This window comes from Poecile atricapillus, chromosome 2, assembly GCF_030490865.1.
Source record: "Poecile atricapillus isolate bPoeAtr1 chromosome 2, bPoeAtr1.hap1, whole genome shotgun sequence".
Taxonomy (NCBI): Eukaryota; Metazoa; Chordata; class Aves; order Passeriformes; family Paridae; genus Poecile; species Poecile atricapillus.
The window spans coordinates 53268749-53285929 of NC_081250.1; the positions used below are offsets into that span (position 1 = coordinate 53268749).

The window sequence follows — 17181 nt, forward strand, 5'->3', positions numbered from 1 at the left end:
GCAACAAAACAAAATGACACACTGTTTTCATGAGTAATAACTGAAATCCTACAGATAGCTCACCTGTGGTTCAGCAGTGGTCAGAAGAGAACCCATTTTTTTAAAAAGCAGTGTCACACATACTGTGATTTGCCCTACAACTCATGCTGTTCACAGCTGCTGTTCTGGTGTGACTATGTAAGCTTTTAAGACTGTGCAGACACCTCTGCAACAGTTAATCAAAATAGTGTCACGACTAATAGGAAAAAATACACCTGTTTGCCCTTATGTTGATCTCCCTGCCTCAACACGTGTGTGCCATTTGTGAGCTGAGGAGTTGAGATTCCCCAGAGCATCAGAGTTGGGACAGGAGGAAGCTGGCAGGCTGGATATGGGTGGGGAGTGGGAAGTCCTGTGTTAGTTATGGAAGCTGTGTGGCGCTCAGGATATTTCAGCACCTTAGCAGTGAACAGGAAGGCCTTCTAGACAGAAAGAAGGAGATGCCTTCACAGCTAGCCCTGTTCTCTGTTCCTTCTCATTTACATCAGAGTTGTAGATACAATCAAGGTTCCTGAGAAAATAATGAAATCATCCTAATGTGCCAGGATAAAGATCAGGGGTGAAACACAGCCACAGGATCTCTTTTACCCACAAACATGGAGAATTTCAACTGTGTCTTGAAAGTGAGATCAACTTTGTATAAAATTTGAATTCAGTTTGCAGGGTCTCTAGAAGTAGACACAGAGGTCCTGATTCAGAAAAGAGCATATATCTGCTTTGCTCCCTCCCTTAAGTAGTCTGAATATGTTGTATAATAGAAGAACCTCTGCACAGGAGAAGATGCAGGGCAAGTTCTGCCTTCCCATGGTTTAGAGGTGAGGCATAGACTGTCAGGCAGTATCACTGGAAATCTCCCTGCCTCTTCTCATGCTGAAGCTGCATTGCATCCCATGGAGTAGCTTCAGATCCAAGGCAGAGCACCATTCCAAAGGATGCACAGCTAGGTTTCAAGATGCTGGGCTCAAGGGTCCTGAGTCTGAAGGAGGGTCCCCAGCTTCTTTCCCAGCTCATGACAGCAGGATTGGGCTAGATGACTGGTAAAGGTACCTTCCAATCCAAATCATTATATTATTCTATACATGTGAAATAAAAATGATAGGGATGGACTACCACTCAGATCTGGAGATTTGGTTTGTCACTGAATGAGCATCTGCAGAGCCACTCCTGGGCTGTACTGTTTGCTGTTTACAGGACAGAAGTAATTTTTTATTGGTACACAATGAGGCTGCAAACAACAGTAAGGGTGTTTGGCAGCACCCTTTTTAAAAGCTGCATTTTAGTTTGAAGGAGGGAGTTAATACTTATGGAAGATGTTCACAGTGAAATTTAATCATAGAGGGGAAGGAAGGATATGTGACATTTATTGGAATAAATCAGGGTGACTCAAATTGTGGGACTAAGAGCAGATGAAGAGGGCATGAGGGAAAATGGGTATGTAGGGAAAGGAGGATCTAGGAACACAGAGTAGTGAGAGAAGTCGAGACTAAAAGTGAGCACAGTAGTTAGCAGCATGTTAAAATCAGATGCTTGAGTGAAATTAGGAAACATCAGAGTACAGAGCTGGGAATTCTTTGTGGAATCTGTTGACTCCTTATTTCTGCCTCAGATAATACTGTTTATATGCCTGCTGTTGATTGATGTTACCCAGGTCAGTGTCCTTTGCATCGACTCCTAGGAAAACTGAGGAGCTCAGAAGAGGAGAAAGAGGCAGGGCTGAGGAGAAGAGCGGCTGAGTCCTGGTGTCCTTGAATGGCTCTTGTTGGATCTGGAGGGAGAAGCTGACAGCCTGGCTCTTAATCTTGCTCCTGCGGCAGCATTTGGCTGTTGGCCAGCTGGAGAGTGAATCACTGAGGCCGATAGAGCCTCAGTGATTTCAGCCTTCTTGCATAAGCATTTAAAGAGTTTTCTGTTCAGTATGCACCAGATAAGGCTAGGGTCCCAGCCTGCCTGCATGCTCTTCGTGTTTCTAACTGAGTTGGGATCACACTTAAAAAGAATCACTTGTAAAATGACATCTGAACTTAGTTTCTTTGTTACTCTTGTATTTGATTTGCTGTACTTCTGTATTTTCTTCACTGCCAGGATAGGAAATTCACTCTGTAATGTGATACCCAGCTGTAGTACTTTTGCTTCCTACATGACCATGATTTTTAAAGCTCTTGCCCACCAAACTTGGCCTCATAGAGAATCAGGAGACAACGAATATTTCGTGTCTGATGGGGTTCCATAGTACCAAGATAAAAGATGCACTTCCACTGTGAAACAAGGGTACTTTAGAACCATGCAGACAAAAAGTTCTTTGAGGAAAGGAGATGCCTGGTTTGCACAGTGGTGGAAAGTGGCTGGCTTCTGGTTTCAGGTTCTCAGTGCGTTTCAAATATGGTGAAGGCATGCTAGTGAGTGGCTTAGCTTTATGTGGGTCACTTTCTTGGGTGCCAGAGGAATAACTGCACTGTTGGTACCTGCTGCTAGCACAAAATGCAGATCTCTAAAAAGCTTTAGGAGGTATTTTCATACAGGAAGGCTGAACAGGCTTACCTTGCAGAAAGCTGTTGGAGGGCAAGAAACACAAAAAAGGTCAAATAGGGAAGGGAAAAGAGGGAGAAAAACACATCAGGAGAAGTCTTCATTCCTCAGATTTTACAAGCCCCCGTGGATTTAGTGGCAGGGAAGCTGGCGTCATGTTAGGAATTCATGACTTTGATCACTGTCCCACTCATATGCTAGTATTTCCGAGCTGATGGCAGGGCAGAATTGGCTCCTATGTAAGATTATGTTCTGTTGGCCTTTTAGGTGATGACAACTACCTCCATTGATCATGATATGTGTATGTTAAAGGGGAAAAAATACATTTCTTGTTTGATTACTCTTTGTAAGCCAACAGCATCAAAGGAACAGGCTGCCCTCACTGCTCTCACAGCTGCTGCCTGTGTCTGTGCTGTATATATGCTAAATTAATTGGAAAAACAGGGACAAAAAAGCATTTAGTTCGGGTCAGCCAGTTGGACTACAGAAAAAGCACGACAGGCTTAATCATTGTCTTTTGCCAAAGAGCAGGTTGGCAAGGGCAGGCACTCCAACCCCTTCTGATGAAATTTGAACTTTTTCCAGTGCCTTTGGTGATGGGATGCTGTGAGAGAAAAGTCTCCAAGCAGAGCCCAGACACTGTTGTATCGACAGGGTGGGATGATGGGGAGGGTTATGGCGGGTTATTTATCTTTTGTCAGCTGTAAACTCCGCTTTCAGCCTTGGTTCATCACACATAGCGAGGGGGGCACCAAGCTTTCCCTTCACAAAAATGACGTAGTTAATTAATGGGGTCTTGTTAAAACACATTGGTCACTGTGCCATACTAAAAACACACATACATGGCAATCTTTCTTCCTCTGCCACCAAGTTTTGTGAATTTTTCATGGGAAGGGACAGCAACAAAAAAAATGCTCCAAAGGACCCATCTGTCTTAATGGCTTACAAAGTTTGGGACTCCTGAAGTGATTTTTGTATAAACATGCTATCTTGTACTCTCAGAAAGAGTAAGCTGGCATATGATGGGCATGGGTGCAGTGTGGCTCTCAAAACTCCTTTTTCAGTAGCCACATGGTTTTGAAGATGTAAATTATTCTGAATCTCAGTATGAATTTCATATTGCAGTAAGAATCACTATGTAATATAGTGTACTTATTTTGTACTAATGGAAGTGATTTTCTCCTTAACTCTTTGGGGAAAGGGTATTGAGGGGTGTAAAGATTAAGCCAAATATAAAATCATGTTAAAATTGGTCGGAGAAATGTTGCTAATAATGGAGCCAGAGAAGAATTAATTTCCCGTCCTTTTTCTTTCCAGGCAGTTGACTTCAGTACATGTGCAACCTAGTTGTTACTCTTCAAGAAACAAGTGTGTTACCTTTATAGTATTTTTTTTATTGTATAGATAACCTGGCTGGTTTTGTTTTTCTTCCTTTTGTTTCTTCCAGGCCTTCTGCCTTATCTAGTAGCCCAACATACTCAGAGCTTCCATTCCTTAGAATTTCCCCGCACCGAAATCCTGCTGCAACATCAGAGTCTCCCTTCAGCACCCCTCACCCATACATTAACCCCTACATGGACTACATCAGGTCCCTGCACAGCAGCCCGTCCCTCTCCATGATCTCGGCAGCCCGCGGACTCAGCCCAACAGACGGTGGGTTAAGACAGGCTTCCTGTTTTCTGTCATTGTAGCAACTTAAGTTATATTAATCTTGTCAACATTTTTTCCCCTTGTTCAAAGCAGCTTCACCAGGTTTGTCAGACATATTCATTATGTCATAAATGTTTCAATACTTCATCAGCCGATCATGGCTCATTTGTACATCTCACAAATGTTGAAACTTCAGGGAGAAGAGGAAAAAAAAAATGCTGCCTCATTCAAAATTTATACTGGAAGGGTGGTGTATGTCTTGTGATATCTTTTGTTTGTGGGGCTGACATGGGGTGTAATTCTGATTCCCAAAAAATCCATTGTATCCGCACTGAATTGAATCAAATTCTTCATGAGTGCATGTCAGTGTATAACCATGGAATTCTTCAGGCACAAAAGGCTTGTTAATTGAAATAGTATTTTTCAATGATATAAAACATACACTGACTAGTTGCATTTAGTCAATAGTTTTATTAAAGTTATGTAGAATCATTTCAGTTTATCCTAGACAACAACATGGCCAAATGAAATGATGCTTACGTAGAAGTGGCTGTTGATCAAGATCGTCCCTTTTAATCTAAATGGGGCAGTATACTTGAAATTCAGTGCTTTAGGTCTTGGTGTGACCATGGCTTTTACTTTTCAGGCTATTTGGGCTGAAGTGAACTCCTGTGATCAGTCTTGTCATTACTCTAGCACATTTCCTATTCATTTCGGTGGGAGTTTTACCAAAGTGAGCCATCAACAGAGTTGCAAAAAAAGTTAATAGTAAGTTTTTCAATAGTGGGTAAACATAAGCAGTTCGACATTTCAAAATTGTAGCATTTGCTGAAGGGAACCAAAATATAACATATTCAGAATCAACTATGTAGAGAAAGATAATTAAAGTGGTGCTTTAACAATGGGAAAGATCTTCCAGTGAATTCAGAAACTTACCAGAGTTAAACTGCCTTTAGCTGAATTTGAAAAATGAGCAGTGCACCCTATCCAAACGGATAACTAATTAATCCTCGCTTATAAGAATATATACCTTTACAGTTAATCCATTAGTTATGGGCACATATTCTTATGAGAATAAATTTTAATGACCTATTGTCAGTCAAGGTATATGGCATTCACATAGGGCTTTTCTAGCAGCACTTTGGGTGTTGCATGAATTCTTGCTAATTCTACCCTTTTTGTTTTAGCAGAGGTATTAAAAAAAAAAACACTTTGAAAAAAAAAAAAATTTGAGTGGACAGAAAGGCAAGTTTTGACTTCAGGTACTTTGGAGCTTTAGATACAGGACAAAAATGACAGAGCTATAATGTAATGGCATATATTGGGAAAATTCTTGCAGTGTACATTCAGGCTTTTTCACAAGAGCTAATATGCAGAATACCTCGCTATCTTCAATACTCCTCTGGTCCCATTCCCGCAGAATTTCAGTTGTGCTTAAGGTATGTTCCAGTGGCACACAAAGATAGGTGTGAAGGAAACTACCTATCACCACCTATTACATTAAACTGTATACTGTCGTAGTCTCAGGTGTACCACCCTGAATTCACTTGCAAAGAAGTAGGCACATAGTGTTCTCTGACCCAGCACCCAACTGACACTCCAGAAACATCCAGAGATGTCACAGGGTAGAATTTGGTTTCAGATTCTGGCACCTAAATGTAGATGTGTACAGTACAGAAATGTGTGATCCTGCTGTGTTGTTCTGCCACTGTAGTCCAGTGAGTTGTAGGTAGTGAAGCCTCAAGGAACTATTCAGTTCCCCAGCAAATGGACACTTGGCGTGTTAGCAGCAGTCTGGAGCTCCATCATAATTATGAGGGTGCTAAGGTTCATCTGCATACAGTGCAGGTGCTTGGTGTCAGTTCAGGACTGTGAAATACCCTGCCTCAACTCCACCTGCCACCTCAGAAAGACAGTTTTCTCCTGCCAGCCTTTGTAGCTTGGACACTCCCAGGCTTTCAATGGCATGAGACACTCAGGTGTGGACAGTACAGCTGAATACAGTCTGTCTTAATGCTCATCCCCTGAGCTTTGACTGCTGACTATATACATACACAGCCTTAATCTGTCGTAAGTGCATGCTAAACTTATTAGTTTAAGAATGTCGCTTCAGGTTTTAAACAAGTACATGTTACTTTACACTTCCTGTAGGCTCACATCTCATCTTTGATCAGTTACCACAGCCCTGGTGTTGTGCAGCATCCAATGACAATACAGTCACTCGATTGAGGCATTGAAGATATCTCAGTCAAACAGCATGTTGTTGAAAAGCTGCAGGTTTGTTCCCTGGAATCCATAGTCTGTTGTATGATCCATCAGGGATACAGTGAAATGCCTCTTTTGGATGTGGGTTCCTGGGATCAGAGAATCTGAATCATGGCTTGAGCACTTCTAGAATGCCAATGAAACACTCCTGTGGTTTAAAGGGGTACATGCACATAAACATTCTAATAACATGATGGACACCATGGCCTAAGTGATACAGCATTTGAGCTGTGAAAACTTGTAAGTTCCTATCGTTCTTCTGAAAGCCATAGCGAGATTTCTCTTGCTTTTAGTTAGATAATTACATCAGTGTACTATTGGGCTCAGTCTGTCGACTTACAGATCTAGGGATGGCCAGGAGCCAAAACAATCTGGAACATAACTCTTGTCACTTCTCCTTAGACAGCAGATTTGGTGGGTCAGGGGTGGCTGAGAACTTCTCTGAGGATTTGGAGCAGGGGTAAGGATGGAGTTGTTGCTTTTTGCAGAGGACAGTGGTCAAATGAAGCTCAGCTGTGCATTGGTGCAGAAGCCAAATGCCTCTGCTTATGGAAAAACTGGAAAAAAGCTGAAACTGCCCGGGAATAAACAGGAAAAAATTCAGGGTTACGGATCTTCCTGTTTACCCTTCGTTTACCCTTCACACAATACATCATTTAGTAGGCTAATTTTTTATGTTTGAGGGAGGTAGTAAGGAATAATCTTATAAGAGCACCAGAGCATTTCTTGGCATATGGGACATTTAGTAATGCAGTTATGTGTTCACTATGTTTTCTGCAGCAGTTAATTTTAAAGTTTGCAGCCAATGTTATTATTAGTTAACCCAGACACTTATGTCAGAAAGCTCAGGAAGTATTTTCAGTCTGTCTGGAAATATACCACAGTTGTCTACTACTGTAAAACTTTAAAATCAGTGATTCAGTGTAAGTTACCCATCTTTTAAAATTTGGTCTGAATAATTTCTTTACGATTTCACAGAAAGTGGAAAGATCGTATTTAATTGTGAAATCGATTTGTAATTTGGAAAAAATACCAGCAACTTTACATTTTTCTCAGCTCATTTTTAGGCCATTTCTATTCCTGTTTGACATACTTCTCTTTTTCACAACCCTTTCTTATATGTTATATTTAACATTTTAGCATCAAAAGCACATTCTTTCATTTTATTTGGTAGTAATAAAGACAGGTTATACACTTCAGCAATCTTTTGCTGGATAAACTTTTCTCCAAATTCCAATGCCTTGTTTATGTTCAAAAGAACATTAAAAGTGTAAATCTTGATCCTTTGTTTCTAAGGTTTACATTTAGGATCTGCTTTTCTAATGAAAATGTAAATTACCTTTTTAGTAGCTCTGTGTAGGTAACAATACTCAAAGAATTTCAGCCTAAAATTTTGTTTTCATTCTAGATTCCACTGCTGAGATTAAAGAAATCAAAGTATATGAAAGAATATAAAAATAATCTGGTGTACCAGTTTGGGGTGCAGCCCATTAACCTAAGGAACCCTAAGTGTTTTAGGCAAGCTTGCATACCATCTTGTGGTGACCAGAGTGTAAACTGTTTTACAGGTGGGACAGGGAGAGACCAGAGAGAAGGGCTGTTCACCTCAGGTTTCATGGCAGGTTAGGGTCAGGATCAAGGAGAACGAGCCCAACTTATTTTATGAGTATGTCTTACACAAGTTTGTGAAATGACCCTCTACCTTCAGTAGCATCTGAAGCCTGCTGAGAGGAGGTGATCTTAAAGTGATGTAAATTTTTGTATTTTTCCAGGGTTTCCCATTAGATGAAGGCCTGGTTGAAAATTGGAGGGGAACAGGAAGCTCTCACGTTATTTTTACATGAGACAACAGCTAATACAAATCATTATCAGAAGACTATCACGATAACCTCACTGATGTAGCATCTATTCAGTCTGTAGTTTTGACTCTGCAAACAGGCTTGTGTGTCAAGTATATTTATACTTGAACTTTGAAGGATGGGATGGTCACATTTATTGACTACAGTCTGTCATAAAAAACTGACCCTGTGTTGTTCGGGGACAGTTATTATTTGTCCTGGAATCATGCTGTTTTCTCCACAAACAAGAGGCAAACAGAGGGAAATGGTGAGGGAGAATCTTCTAGCCCCCTAAGTAGAGACTCCAGATACCTGATGCTTATGGAAGTTTAGCCGCACTGTTACCTTAGAGACGGATTCCTTTGGGCCAGGGATGAGGTAAATGTGAATAAAATGCTAGGAAGGTTTTCCTGCTTTTTTATGTCACTAAATAAATCATACTAGTTTCCATTGCTGTCAGCCTGTCACTTTTTGAGTCACTTAATAATAAATACAAAAATATGAGATCACCAAGCTCATTAATATTTTATGTCGAGCTGTTTTAGTGAATGGTGTCTTTACAGTACCATTGGTTAAAAATACTGACCAGTGGTGGCATACTGCAGACATTGCATTACATTAAAAAATAAACAAGCTGTTTTTAACAGCCAGAGAAACCGGCAATGTGATAAAACTTTCCTTCTTGTTTGTCTTACGTCACTAATGGTACTTTTATGTTGTTTTTTCTAGCTCCACATGCTGGCGTCAGTCCAGCTGAATATTATCATCAGATGGCTCTGTTGGCAGGCCAGCGCAGCCCGTATGCAGACATCATTCCTTCAGCTGCCACTGCAGGAGCCGGGGCTCTTCATATGGAATATCTTCATGCCATGGATAGTGAGTGATATTTTCTAGAAATGTAGAAAGGTTCCTACAAAGGGAACCACGTGGATTGTTCATGGTCTGACCCGAAAGGCCTCTGTGATGATAGAGAAGTGGGAGTCAACAAAAGCCTCCTCAAGAGGCTAGAGGGCCAGAGAATTGATTGCCAAATGCACAAGGGTTATGTCAAGCCTTAAAGTAAACTTGGAAAGAAAGTAGGGAGAGGAGCAGGACTGCTCCTGAAAACAGGTTATAAATTTTACTTCTAGCAGGGCTTGAGTGCTTTTGAAAATGTCCTTTTCTATTTGCAATCAGTAACTCACTTTCATAGTTAGTCTGAGTATTTCCCTGATGAGCTCTCTGTTAACAGAAAGTTTACATCTGTTTTTCTGCTAGGAGAGCGTGCCCTGTGCCTCTCAGAGAGTGCAGGCTGCACTTACAAGTTGTGTATCATAGACCAATAGACCAGCAACCACTTGTATAGTGAAGCAGTTTGCTGGATTCTCAAGGATCCTGACTTAGTTTTCCATAATATTTCCATAATATTAAGAGCCTTCTTATCCACTTAGCATCTTTCAGTCCTCTAATCTGTCTCTGTTTCTCTGTTGAGAGAGGAAAAGAGAGGACCCCTTTGCAAACTGCTTGCTACTGCTTCTTTTGATCAACCAGAAGGGATTAGGCAGAGCATTCCCTCGAGTCATAGATGCTTACATGCTTTTCAGGATGTACTCTGTTCCTTCTGATGAGGGCAGTAAAAAATGGTGGCAAGAAAAGGTGGTGATGTTGACTTTTGCTTGGTAGTACAGACCAATACAATAGTATTGACAACCTTGTTTTCCTGTAGAATTTTAAGCTTTTTGTTCACATGCAATTTTTCCCTGCTGTTGGCTGCACACCATAGCTGGCGACCTCAGGGAGCCTGGGTGTTGGGAGGTTTACCTCTGGAACACATGGGAATATAGGAATATATATAGCTATCCCTGCAGAACACATGCCTTGGAGTGTAATGTACTTGACTGACCAATAATTTTTATAATAATCAGGCAAGACAGATAATTGTGAAACTGTGCAGGAAAGCTTTTTTCATTCTGTTTCCTTGGATTTTGAGAGGAATAGGGAGAGATGAGGCACACTGCTAATGCACTGAATGCCTGTTAATAATAGGTAATGTAAATTTGCTGCTGTGTTCCACCACAAGGACAGATCCCCAGCTTGTGTGACTGGGCATGGCTTCCTTGCAAAGGATCATAGAATTCTAGAATAGTTTGTGTTGGAAGGGAACTTCAAAGGTCAACTAGTCAAACTTCACTTGCCACGAGCAGGGTTATTTTAAATTTTCAAGGGTTTTGGTTCCTACTGTGAGAGAGTGTCTGAATGCATCTAAGTAGCAGTGCCAAACCACATTATTGGATGCAGATTTGATCTAATGGGTTTATTCAGCCTTTAGAAAGGTAAATACCCATATATATGCCAGAAAAACAGAAGACATTGCAGCACTCATACATATAATGCATTTGCAGAAGGATCTCCATGTGTTAGTAGAGATTGTGTATGCTGTAATATACATAGAATTGCATCTTTTACATCCCAAGAATGTTATCACTTCTTACTTAACAGGAAATATTTTGACCTTTGCCCATAATTTCAGTCCATTCATAAAAGGTACCTAACCACCATCTTTAATAAGGATATTTGTGTTCACCAGCTCTAGCTAGGATAGATTTGAAATGCACACTTTAATTTGTTTTGTGTTTGTTTTTAAAAATTAAGATCACACATTTGAGATTAATTATAGCAGCAACTTTTCAATTAGGCATTTTTTCAGAGTTAGAGACAAAAACTGCACTATTATGCAAATGGGTTATTTTTCAATAGTAAATAGAGAATTAAAATAAGAGTGAATCCTAGTAAGGTCACTCAGCTCACCTTCTGTATTTGATGAGAATGTGTTTAGTCAGGCAATAGCTGCTTTTATCTAAATAGAGTATGAAGTTACCCTTTTACTTTGTAAAAACTAATTAAAACTATCTTAACTTGCATGGGTATACAGTAAATTAATTGTCATTAAGTAGGAATCTGAATGTCCTATCATTCATCATGCTAAAGAAAACCCCTTTCTTCTTTGTCAGATTTTTAGATTAGAAACAAGAACAAAACAATTAGCAGGAAGCTGATATTGAGACTTTAAAAAAGTCCCCAATAAGAATGCCCATGTATGCATTTAATAACGAAGTACAGTGATCAGTGTGAAGCAATGCCATTTGTTTGGATCTTTCTTCTTAAGGATTTATATGGTGATCTTAAAAGTAGTCTTTCGCCTTTGCCAGTCTTGTCAAAGGAGGCAGAAGACACATGAGTAGTTTCCCTCATTATCTGCTATCAAATTCTGAGCAAGTTGACTCAACTGACTGAAAGGCTGCTGCTCATTTACTCTGCACAACAACCAAATAGATACAAGCAAGACATTGTTCTTCTTTTTTGAAGCAAGTCTGTCTCCTAATTGTGTGCTTATACAGCATCTAGCACAGAAATTTGGAATCTCTACCCCCCCCTGTAGTGCAAATAATAATTCCAACAGCAGCATGCACTGAGTTCCAAAGTGTATTATGTACAGTATGTGCCATTTGGGGTCTTCTGTTTTGCTCTGTGGTACTGGAAAACTGATTTCAAATGGGGATTATAAGAGTGGGAAAATTATTAATCAGAAGTTAAATCTTATCCAAAGAGCAATAGACTTCTTGCAGCTCTGACATCTTCACTGTCCTTGAGCTGTCTAATTGCAGAATAATAAAGCTTATTCTTTATTCTTCTGCAATGCATTATAAAGCTAAATCTTCCAAGGTTATGCTTGCTTAATTGTAATTGTTCATCCTGTCCTGAGCGGCATGAAAACTGGACCAAAATTTTCTCAGCTAGTATAAAGCTTTTCTACAGTTTTGGTGGCCAGAGACCCTGAGCAAGCCTTGCCATCTTCTTGCTTGTTCTAAAAAAGTCCGATTTGTTACCTTTAAGTGTAGCATCAGAACAGGAGCTGAATAGATGTGGAAGGTATTGACAGCACCACAGCAGCAAAACTGAAATTGCTTGTTGTGGCTGTAAAGATACTGAATGCCAAAACTATCTTTAAGCACTATAACAATTTTAAAAATCACTGTCTTTTGGGTTAATACGTGCATTTTTCACTTGGGGAATATGTTCTGCTCTCTTAAATGAGGTTTAGTGGAACGCAAGCATGTTCTGTGAGGTTTCAAGATTCCCAATTATTAATATCCTCACTCTGATTTACTTTTGTCTATCCTCACTCAGAACAGGAGGTTTCTCTTCTTCGAAGGTATTTGGTATTGACCTACTCCTTTTGGCATTAGAGACTCTAGTAACCCAGCTGACCTACAGAGTTTGGGCAGCTTTGGTGCATTGACCTTGGCTGGATGCCAGATGCCCACCAAACCGCTCTGTCACTCCCTGTTCTCAGCGGATGTGGGAGAGAAAAATAGATGGAAAACAACACGTAGGTTGAGATAAGGCAGTTTATTCAGGCAGAAGTAAAAGATTGCATGTGCAGAAACAAAGAAATAACAAAAAATTTTATTCTCTACTTTCCACCAGCAGGCAACATCCATCCACTTCCTGGGAAGCAGGGGCTCTAGCAGAGGGAGGAGTTGCTCCAGAAGGCAAACATTGTGAATAATGAATGCTCTCTCACTCCCTCTTTTTCTTAGCCTTCATGTCTGAGCTAACGTCACGTGGTGTGGAATATCCTTTTGGTCAGTTTGGGTCAGCTGGCCTGGTTGTATCCCCTCCCAGGATTTTGCTCACTTCCGGCCTTCTAATGGGGGAGAATGTTGGAAGACAGGGCTGTGCCAGCACTGCTCAGCAGCAGCCAAAACTCCTTTCCAGATGCCAGTGCAAAGCACAGTAGTGCGAGGGCTGCAGTGGGAAAAAATGAACATCATCTCAGCCAGACCCAAACTCCAGCCCAAAGAGTTAAACCGGAGTGAGAAGCTTTGGACTGGGTTGGGTTTCTGTTTGTCAAGCACAGTTGGGGAATGAGGGTGGAGTATCAAAGCCATTCCTTCTTCTCTCATACTGATGACAGATTTATCATTTTGAAAACTAAGACAAAATTTATGATAAACTTTCATAAAGTGAAAACAAAGTTTTTACACCTCTGTAAACAGAAGGCAGAAGGAGAAGAAAGAAAGAAAAAAGTTTTGACTTTAAACCCACCCCCCCCAAATGTCCCATGTTCACAGCCTTCAATAAAAACTAGTGCCTGAGACATGTTCAAAGAAGTTTGATTTCAAGGAAGGGAATAAAACAGGTTTGATGAAGTTTGATTTAAAGGGATGAAATAAATGATACATGTCTGAAGATTGCCTTATAAATGATTAAGCAATGCTAAAAACTTCAACTCAGAAATCAAATTCATGGGCAAATTTGCTGGATGGCATATTCCATTTTTGAAATTTATGATGGAGATAGATATCTGTTATTTTAGAATTGATCTCCACCTCAGAATAAGATCTTTTTTTCTGACACCTGCTGGATTTTTTGTTGGCACATTCACGTCTTTACTGTCTACTACTGACTTTTTATTTCTATAATGTCTACTCCAAAAGGGTGACATTTCCAAGCAAATCTTCACTGTCAGCTTCCATTTGTATGCTTTGCCAAAGCTGATGGTTTTTTTTATCCACACTTCCACAGAGGTAAATGGATTTTTAGTGAATCAGTGCTCCTTCATTTTCTGATTTTAAAGCATTATTGAGTAGGGAATGTAATACTTCAGTGGGAGAGCACTGTGGGCAGATGAACATCTCAAATTGATAAATAAATATTGAAGTGTTTGTTTTTAAAATAAATGCTGGGCAAGGCTGAGAAGTTTGCACTGACAAATTGTGACCTGTTCCTTCTCATAGTAGCATACTAACTGAAACTGATGTTATGCTAAATAAATGGTTAAGCAAATGTTCTGTACTGAATGGCCAGCTCATGCTTAAGACTTTTTAGGCACGTGAGACCTAATTAAACCACAAAATTCTGGCAAAACAGTAATTCCATTCAATTGTATTTTCAGTTTTAAGTTGCGCCCCCCTCCTTGAATTGAATCCCTGTCTCCTGTGGTCAGACTCCATAGAGATCTTTCCTGGCTGAAGCAGTAATGTTCCCTTTTTGTAGGATACTGCAAAATCTCCCTTAGGAGATTGTTCCTGTCCCAGGCAGATGGAGGGGACTGCTGAATTCCCAGAGCTAGATGGGGCCTGAAACAGGTGCTGCCTGGAGGAACAGAGGAAGGCTGAGACTACTGTATGTGTGGCTCAAGTGCTGGTGCTGCCCCTGGCAGCTGTAAGGAGTGTCTTTCTCCATCCCTGGCCACACATCTCCTGCATCCAGAGCGGACACAGGGATGCCCTGGCAGCAGCTGGCAGGCAAGGCGAAGGTGTAACAAGCAGTGGGCAGACATGCAAGAGCCATAGCATGATTTAGGCAGGGGGTAAAGGAGACAGGTTCAGTCCAGAAAGGGCAAGGAGGAGGAGGAGGAGGAGGAGGGAAGTCTCTGCAGTTTTTGAGACTATGCAGGGCACTGCAGGGAATATCATGTCTGTACTTAGCTATGCCCTTGTAAAACCATGATAAAACACTTGAATTGTATCCTCATCTGGGGTATATTACATTAGAAGCACTAACTCCAGAGGCATTGTTTTAATTCATTCCAGCTGAGCAGTCGGCAGAGAAGAGTTGTGGATGAAAGATGCAAGTGCAAATTACTACTATTTTTGTTTTACCATATGTATGTTGTATTTCCTTGTTAGATATATTGCAGTTTATTATAGCTGCTGATCATTGTTGTTTCTTATTTTAGCACAAGAAAAAGATCTCTGCCTTTGAAAGACATGAAGCACAGGACTAATAAAATATCAGACACAGTACAATAGCAAGCTCCTAAAAAGGAGATAAAACAGATTACATAAAATAGCATGTGGTAGGTTTTGCGAATAAATAAATGGCTGTACCTAAATTTTTAATGATGAATCAAGACCTTGATTATTCATTGAAAGATTGGAGCTGTATGGACTAAGGCTTATTCTGGAGACAGAGCAGGAAGGAACAAAACTCTGTATTACCCAGATGCCAAAGAGAAGGGTTATAAATGAAGATCTGATCACACAGTCACAACAGCAATAAAATGGCAGCCCTTGATACTGTATTAAAATCTTGGCTAGCATGCACAGAAAGAAGGGGAACCCACTCAGGTGTTTAAGAAAGCATAATAATAGATTGTAATCTAGCTCAGGTTTTGAGATTATTCTGATTAGAGTAATTTGGGTTTTTCTCCTGGTTATTTTTAGACATGTAAACTTAATTACCCTGCAAAAAATTGGTCCTTGACACAAAGATAGGAAAGACAGACAGACCTATACTGGATGCTTGTGGCCAACTGTGAATTATTAGAAAGTTACAGAGAATGTCAGGGACTCTAGGAGAAGTAGCTGTAAAGTAGGCATCAAACCCAAGACCTGCATGACCCTGGCTGTCAGGATCATTAGGATTCAGTCCTTTGCTACAGGTTAAAGGGATTAAAAGGGTAGAAGCAGCAGTACTGTTAAAGGAAATTGTTCAGTACGCAGTGGGGAAGCTAATTCTCTCCTTGCTTTCAACCAAGATAGAAAATAATTAAATAAAGGGAATAAATTTAAGGTGATATATCTTCTGTCAGGACTGCAGAGAGTTGGGATGACATGGTAAAATAGATCAGAAGAGGTAGAGATTTTCAGGACAGGACATAAAATTTAGAAATGTAATATGTATTTATTTAAGTGGTATCTGTATGTTTGCCTTCATTTTGCTGCTTTGAAAAGTCTGATTTCCAGTTTTAAAGAAATTTAGCAGTTGTAGGCCCCTATACACCTCAACAAAAGAATATCATGGGATCTTGGACAAATTCAAATAAAGCGTACTGTTCTCATTTGAATGGTCTGAATGTCAATCTGATTTCTGCTGATAGAGCTGGCCCTTTTAGTATTTGTTTTAGGCCTGATTTTTAGTTTTGCATCAAGTATCCCCCTGGCAGAATTACGGTCAACAAAGGAAAGACTGCCTCTTCATTTCTATACCGTATTTGACACGTGTAGGTTTGGCTGTACGTATTGGGCTTGCTGGTATCCCCCATCTGAACCATTGTCTCATTGCTCATGGTTGAATTAATGATGTGAATGTCTAAGAAGCCATCAGATTCATAAATCACCAGAAATGAGAGGGATAACTCATAAAAGTCTTTTCCTTTTGTTTAGCCATTTATCATTTTGCTTGCACATTAATAAACAGAGCTCCCCTGAGGTAAGCCATAGGAAGAAAGATTTTTCTTCCTAATTTTTCTCAATCGTAGCCAGTAGATCACAAATGAAGAGAGCGGACTTGTCACAGTGTGCTGGTGTCTCCCTCTACCCATCACTGATAACAAATAAATCCCATGAAGTACCCTGGTGGGTAATTATTTTTGTTTCCATAACAGGTGCCAGGTTTCCGAGTCCGAGGTTGTCAGCTAGACCAAGCCGAAAGCGCACGTTGTCCATATCCCCCCTGTCTGATCACAGCTTTGACCTTCAGACCATGATACGGACATCTCCAAATTCCTTGGTCACAATTCTCAATAATTCTCGTAGCAGTTCGTCAGCCAGTGGCTCTTATGGCCACTTATCTGCAAGTGCAATAAGGTAAGAATTGTATTTTCTACATGAATTGTATATTCTCATTTATGTGTCACACACACACAAATGTTAACGTATAATCACATCTTTAAGTAACTTGTGGGGGTTTTTTGTGAATATGTGCATTTTGCAGTTTCTATAATGTGTATTCACCTGAACTTAATTTAAAGTATAAAATATTTTTTTCTTTCTCAGAAAGGTAACCAGAAGGAACTTTCTGGCCTATTACTGTCCAGTGCAGATATTTTGTCTGACCCTCAGGAATGGTGTGTGTTTTTGTGTCTGGGAATCCA

General features: G+C 40.2%; 1 protein-coding gene across 1 annotated transcript in view; it reads left to right on the forward strand.

The window, feature by feature from the left end:
- GLI3 (GLI family zinc finger 3) overlaps positions 1–17181 on the forward strand; it is a 204521-nt gene that overhangs the window by 131126 nt on the left and 56214 nt on the right. The window contains exons 5-7 of the mRNA XM_058833075.1: positions 4013–4218; positions 9048–9194; positions 16693–16894. Coding sequence (XP_058689058.1) covers positions 4013–4218; positions 9048–9194; positions 16693–16894 — 555 coding nt within the window. The remainder of the gene's footprint in view (positions 1–4012; positions 4219–9047; positions 9195–16692; positions 16895–17181) is intronic.